Source organism: Setaria italica, chromosome V (assembly GCF_000263155.2).
Source record: "Setaria italica strain Yugu1 chromosome V, Setaria_italica_v2.0, whole genome shotgun sequence".
NCBI lineage: Eukaryota > Viridiplantae > Streptophyta > Magnoliopsida > Poales > Poaceae > Setaria > Setaria italica.
In genome coordinates this window covers 42,854,291-42,861,475 of record NC_028454.1, presented here as the reverse complement: position 1 = coordinate 42,861,475, position 7,185 = coordinate 42,854,291, and the positions used below count along the sequence as shown (strand labels likewise).

The following is a 7,185-nucleotide window of genomic DNA, read 5'->3' as shown; positions in this document are numbered from 1 at the left end:
CGGGAACGAGCCCGTCGCTTATTACTGGTTGCACAACTGGTTTCCCCTTTCGTTATTCCCGCACCCGACTACCCCCCCTCCTTCCCCTCAACCCTCGGCCCCCCTCCTCCCTCCCTCCCTCGAGCAGCTCCATGCGCGACGCCATCCCCGATGCTCTCCGCGCCTCATTGGATCCCAGGAAGCAATCGCGCCGATCGGGGCCGCCTGGCGGCGCGATTCGGGGCCGGAGGCAGGCGCTAGCTCGAGCTCCGCGGCTTTGGCAAGGTCGGTGTGGGCTAGGTCTCGGCGGCCTTGTGATTCCAGCCCTAATCGCTGCTTAGGTTTAATCCCGTTTCGTTCCTGGCTCGTGCGTGGCGCGCTGCTGCTTAGGGATTCTGGTCTCCCTGGGGCTGAATGCTCTGCTCGGGGCTCCAATTTAGGTTAGCTTTGTCTCGACGATTTACTTGTGCAGAGTTTGAGCGTGGACGCTTCTGGTTGCCATTTTCCGGCGCTCCGGGTTTGGAATTGCGTCAATCTGGATCGAATTCGCTAGGGATTGAGCTGCTGCTGTCATGGGCTTGCTGAAATTTGGGGAGTCCCCCCCGCTTAGGTTTAGGGCGATTGGGTTTGGCGCCGCAAATTGGGAATCCATCGTTTCCGCGCCTCGCGCCTCATCCTGATCGCGTTTAGGCAACTTGGGAGCTTCGATCTGTGCTGCATCTGAAGCATTTAGCTTTGGAACTGGTTTTAGGGTAACATGATTGTTTCCTTTCTGGTTGCGGCTCGATACATGGGCATGGGTGTGTAATTAACGCCTCCATGCTTTATTTTGGATCCAATACATCGTTGTTTCAGTTTGTGAGTTCGCATCTTCTATTAATCTCTTTGGCGCCAGAAATAGTGTTCCATTTGGCGGCTTGGCTAAATATGCCTATTGCTTTAGTATAATTTTTATGTTGCTAGTGATCCTTACTCTATTTCTGTTACCTTTATATCTATATCTATATCTATATATATATATATATATATATATATATATATATATATATATATATATATATTTACTGTCGAATTTTTATGCTCGATTTGATCTCCTAACTTAGGTTTACCTAAGTCTGGTATCAAATTTTGTGTTTTGATGCTTAGATTGGTTTTAGGGCTGGCTATTTAGTGGTTTCTTGCTAGCTCCATAGCTCAAAGATTTCCTTTTGATGTGGGTATTTTAAGTAGTAACACTCACTCTTCACTGGCATTTGAAATCACTTGTGTTGATATTCTTATGGACAACTATATTTGACTTATTGAGAATTTGATAGTTTCTTGGGCTTCAACATTCAACTGGACTTTGTTCAGATTATAAGCACCTAATGTTTTGCAGTTTGTCTTGCAACAGGTCTGGAAAGATGAAACATCCTCATGTTCTCAGTACTCTTTGGGTGTGTATTTGAAGCGTGCTGCTCAGTTCTGGTAATTATATTCAAGTTCAGGTAAACAACAGGGCTTTCTAAGTTTTCAGTTTTTGCTTGTCAAATCCTTCGGTTGCTATTGGTTGCATTTTAAGTATAACAATGTTATAATGGTTCTACCAAATCTGATTTCATATGTTTGTACTATGATGACTCTAAGCATGTTATGGTACAAATCTAAAAAAAATGTATTAGTTATATGCCAAAGCTGCAATTTGTATTCTAATATCTGAAGAGGAAGTTAATCCACCAGTATGATAAACTGCAACTGTATCCTGAAATGATGGGTCACAGAGCAAGGGAGAGTAACAAAAAATAAACTGGCCAATCAACTTGCTTTCGAAAGCCCCAGTGTGGAAGATCCTTAGGTTATTCAAAGATCACACCCTGGAAATAGTAAATATATTTATGGAAGCCCTCTCTATCCAATGTGACTCTCAGATGGCATATGTATTTACATCCAACTTCCATATTCTGATTCTGTCATCGAAGCTTAGTCCACACAATGATGGCCAGTATACCTTCTAATGATCAGTAGAGTTACGTAATCTATCCAAAGTTGTTGCCAAATCAATCCAATTTCATTAGAATTCTTCTTGGAACTACAAAAAAGAAAATATCAAAGGCACTGGTGTCTCGACCTTTGCAAACTCTGGTACCTTCTATCTACTAGGCAATATTAATCGATCAACATAGTTTATGAATATAGTGGTATTGATCTCCAGAGTTGCTATGCTCAATGTTAACTTCAGAAATTATGATCGTCTTGAATTGTTTACCTTTTATGAGAGGAACATTAAATATGTATGTGCCAGTTGACTGAAATATCAAATATCCTCCAACCTTTGGCATGATTGGGTTTGGAAATGTCCCGGGCTACAAAAATGCAAAATGTGCACCAGATAACATGAACTAGCTCTACCTTCCTAGGTCACAAGTGGGCTGCTTAAAATCATGTTGCTGATACTCTTGTACACATGGTTTTAATCTACTCACATATATGGTATGACTTTTCCTATTTGCTCGAGTCTTGTTAACCAGTCTCCGGGAAAAGCTGATTTATAGCATAAATACTCGCATGGTGATTCACTAACCGATCTGTTTTAACTGATTAAGGTGCTTTTGCCTACATACCCGCATAGTATCAGCTTTCGAGCTTGATGTCTCACTTGTATTGTCATCTGTTTCTCACGATTAAGGATTTTGACTCAAATTACAGGCACCATTTGTTGGCTTGTTCTGGTGTTTGGTAGGCAGTCATGAAACTGAAGCTGGAACATTGTCAGTGAGGTGTAAAGTATGCTATGGTAATCAAACTTAATCTTCTATATAAATTTAGTTCCTATTTTGTTCTGAATACTGGGACAGTCACAAAATGGAAGTACAAAGATTGCTTATGACTTGTTTTACTGTGCTCTAGTGGTTAAGTTCAGTTGAATTTTGTGCTGAATAGGCAGTATTTAGCGCAATCAATTGTTATGATTTTGAATTGACAGCAAACATGATGTTAAGCCTTTCATATCTTACTATTTTCGTATAAGCGTGAGGTAGCAACGCTGTCCAGTGTTATGTTAGGAAGTCCTGATACGCCCATTCACTATTTTTGTGTCATGCACCATTTTGCTTTTTTTGTTGCTGAAATTTCAAAGTATACTTCTGTAACGCAACGCAGAACTGAAGATGCAGATCAGAGAATGGGTGCGCAAGGAGAATAGATTGACATCACATCAGTGGTCATAAACAAGATCCATTAACCACTCAAGGTCCACAAAAGCCTTTAGGGGTAGCTTACTACTCTCCATCTCACTATTTACACATTTCACTACATTATGTACATTCATCCAACTGTTGCCATGCGCCCAAACTTGCCTGCACCACCAACAGATGATCCAATCTCGTCCTTGCACCTCCCTGCCGCACTAACCTCCACTCTTCCACCACCATTGCTACCCCCACCCCCATGGCCTTTTCCTTTGCGTGGGCTAGCACACTTCCTGCAGATGAAATTTTCAGGGACTTCCTCAAAATCGCTGATCCCTGAGCATCTGGTGTGCTGCCAGACTCCACAAACATCACATGCTAGCATACGTTCCCCATCATCATCCTTGGCACCACATGAGCAGTCCACAGTCCAGTTCTCCAAACCCCTCTCCATCCTGAACTGTACAATCCTCCGGTAATCTCCAGTGCAACGTCCTCTTAACCGAACAAGCTGGCCTGATCCAAGCACATGCTTCACGGGGGTTGTGTCACTGAAGTTTGGAAAGTCAGGGAGCTGTTCAGCTTGGAAGCTTTGGAACATGAGGTACGTCTCTTGAAATGCCCTTGAAGCCTGCACTTTCAGTTCAGCAAGGGTAGCACTTGCTGGTAAAAGTACAAGTTCCTCTGGAGGTGCTGTGTAGTCTTTTGGGTGATCAAGTAGTTCAATGGAGCACCTCACAGAGAGCAAGAATGGGTTAGAAGGAGTCCTGAGAGCATGCTTGTCATAATGCTTGATGAACTGCTTGCAATCAAGAATCTTTGCTGCTGCACTATGTGCTGATGAACCCACCACCTCTGGCTGTGAAGACAGCATGGACTCTGGGTTCAGCAGAGCATCGTAGAGGAATCTAAGATCATGCAGGAGATGTTCAACAGAGGGCTCAAACGTTGCTGCATTAACTGGTGACCGAATGGAGGAAGATTCCAGCCTGCTTGTCATGAAATAATAATGGTAAGCAAACTACTAGGTTAAGTTCAGGTATTAAAAGGGATGACGACAAGGCTCACCTGTACTCTATTGCACTTGTCTCAGCATTGCAGCGGACAGCAACAAAATGGCCATCATCCAGTTGTTTTCCACCCAGTTCTCGAAGAGAATAATCAAGCAGCTCTTGTGAATCAACAGCCTTTGATGCAGCTCCCCGAAGTGCACGCCAAGCTACCCACTGTCCAGTTTGCACAACCCGGAGAACCTTAAGCATTGCAGCTTCTGCTCGATCAAAATCATCTTTAGTCCACGCACAGAGCACATCAGATGCAAGTTCTTTGCGCTTATAAGTTGAGGGTTTTGACATCTTCTGAGCTTGATGAAGCAGGTGCATAATAAAGCGGAAAAGGTCCCGTAGTGTCACTAGTTGGCGATCGCAGAGTGCCCAATAAAGAGCAATTGTGTTCTGCAATGGAGTCCTGATGGGGCTTCTGTTCGAGAAGTACAGTGCCAGTTGTATACTTGAAAGCATGTCTACTGCATTTTGGTATGTCTCTGAGGTTAGTGCAAAGCTTCCAGCACCAAACTTGTATCCCCATTCGCCATACCATGGGTGCCCACTGGTGACTGCATGCAGGAGTCTGTAGTCCATTCCATGTTTCTTGGAGATGTCCATGACAGTGACCTTCCTGCAGTGATGGAAATGACAGTTAGGTTGAAGGATAGCATTTTGGATAAGTGTCGATTCCAATCAAAGATTGTTGTTCTGCTCCTTTCATTTACCTCACATGCAGCACCTTGCACAAGCGATCCCATAAGCTCATTATGTCACGGCCAGTGAGGAATCTTGAACCACCTTCACGGCCATTTACCCTGAGGAGGTGCCCATAGCCGTTTGCATGCACCACAGCGTGCAGCAAGTGAGAGGAGTCATCCAAATGCAGGTATGCACACTCTTCGATCTCCTCACCATCCATATCAAAGTTGCACAGTGCGCACCTGGAGAAGGCATTGCATTCGAAGTAAGAGAACATGCAACTAGTATTCAGAGCATCACAAGTTCACAGCACATCAATCAGATTGCTTGGCTTATGATTTATTAAGAGAGAAGGTTGCAGAGATAACTTTCTACATGTGCAAACAAGCCCCATCCAGATGCAATCCATTTGAAACTCTGCATTAGATTCGAGCATGCACTGATTTACAGCATGTAGGCAGTGCAGCACCACCTTGATTCAATCACACATGTATAGGCATCTAACACACGGCATGTTGACATCACTCGTCATGTATTAACAGGTCCTATTTCCACTTCCTGTTATGCAATGATGTATATTTTCTGAAATGTGCCTCCCACCTTGATTCTCCAGCGACCATGGGAGTGCCGCAGCGAAGGCAGCAGGTGCGCCGGTGGCCAGAAAGCTGGTTGCAGTCGTTCTCGATGATGAAATGGTATCGCTTCCCACAGACTGGGTGCCCACTCCATCCTGCAACCAAACAAACGCATCAGACACAAGATTCCACTGCAGATGCTTTGTTGCTGTATGCTAACAGGATATGACAACGAAGATTGAATCAATCATGGTTATGGATGTTGAAAGCAACAGCCTAACAATTGGCTGACAAGACGAAAGCTTCCAGAAAATTACAGTGAAACGGGCCGAATTTTCATAAAATTTCAAAATAGAAAGACGTTGGGATTTAAAACCAAATAGCGCTCAATAAATCGAAAAGAAAAGGAGCAGATCGAAACAAAAAGAATGCGTATATCTGTTAAAAATTAACAATATTTTCTCGTGTGAAAATAATTTTCCGGGAAAAAGAGAAAGGAAAAGAGAGGAAAGCAACTCACCCACGACTCTGCACTGATCACAATACACAGATCGTGATCGGAGCACATCCTCCTCAACGACGTTGAGCTCGACCCTGCCGCCGGTCTCCTCCTCCCCCTCCTCCCCGACGCTCAGGGACACCCTCCAGATCAGCAGGTGCGGCGGGGCGGCGGCGGCCGCCGGCGAGAAGATGGACGGAAGCGGGAGCAGCCTCGCGTGCTTCGCGAGGAACCCCCTCACCGCCTCCCTGAACGTCCCGGCCGCCCCGCCATCTCCGGCCGCCGGGAACCCCGCGAAGTCCCTGGCCTCCACCCGCGTCCTCGCCCTCTTCAGCGGCCGGCCGTTCACCACCATCTCCCCCTCAGCCGCCGTCGGATCCCCGCAGATCTGCCGCCTCCGTCGTCTTCCTCGTCGCCGATTAACCGGATCGGAACTCGGGTTAGGGTTTGCGGCGGCGGCGGCTGCGAGATAAAGAGGAGGAGGGCGAGGGGGTCGATTCCTTCGAGGGCAAGCAGGATCTGCTACGCCTGGTCTTTGTGCACCGGATCGCTGGAGTAAATCCCGGGGCCCACGTAAGCGCGTGCGGCGTACTGTGGGATGGGTCTATGCATGTGGTGGTGGAATGGGCTCGTCAGGTCGTGGCAGGGCGCTAACCAGGGTTAACCGGGGTGTGGGGTTGGGTTGGGGTGGTTGGGTTCGGGGCCTTTCTGAAAAGAGGGCGCCAGAAATGGGAGGGAATAAAGGCGGGGGTAATATTGTCATTTCGTACCCGTGGGTTTCCGGGGTGGTAGAGTACGGGTACTTGTGCTGGTCAAATTACACGACTACCCATGGTGGTCTGAGAGTTCGCTATTCAGCACAGCAGCTGCACACGGAGCTCTGGTGGCGGTGAACTATCTGTGATGGTGTTCCCTGCAACCCAAGAACAACAAAAGACCAATGATAATTACAATATATAGTGTCTTGTTACTATATTTGTTACTATGTTGTTTTAATGCTATGGTGATGTAGTTGCAATTAAGGAGTGTTTCCACGACATTGTAATGTAAATTTATCATCACGAAGTTCTTTAAACTAGGTGCTTAGTAAGTTGATGAAGCACTAGAAAATCTAGACAATAAATTATTGGATAAGAGTACATTGAGCAATAACTAAATTTGCACCTCCATTGTCAAATCAAACCATACTTGGTTGAGCCAAATACACCTTACATTGTACT

At 45.6% G+C, this 7,185-nt stretch overlaps 1 protein-coding gene and 1 long non-coding RNA gene across 2 annotated transcripts; one reads left to right on the top strand and one right to left on the bottom strand.

The window, feature by feature from the left end:
- Positions 1–3,132: 3,132 nt before the first annotated feature.
- Positions 3,133–6,320, bottom strand: LOC101784208 (PHD finger protein At1g33420). Its single transcript, XM_004970713.3, has 5 exons — positions 5,987–6,320; positions 5,492–5,621; positions 4,918–5,133; positions 4,215–4,823; positions 3,133–4,135 (listed from the first exon to the last, which is right to left on the bottom strand). The coding sequence occupies exons 1-5, from the start codon at positions 6,318–6,320 to the stop codon at positions 3,283–3,285; spliced, it is 2,142 nt and encodes a 713-aa protein (XP_004970770.1). The 3' UTR covers positions 3,133–3,282.
- On the top strand, positions 4,526–5,760 carry LOC105914492. Its single transcript, XR_002677712.1, has 2 exons — positions 4,526–5,078; positions 5,505–5,760. It is a non-coding gene; the product is annotated as an uncharacterized LOC105914492 (long non-coding RNA).
- Positions 6,321–7,185: the final 865 nt, after the last annotated feature.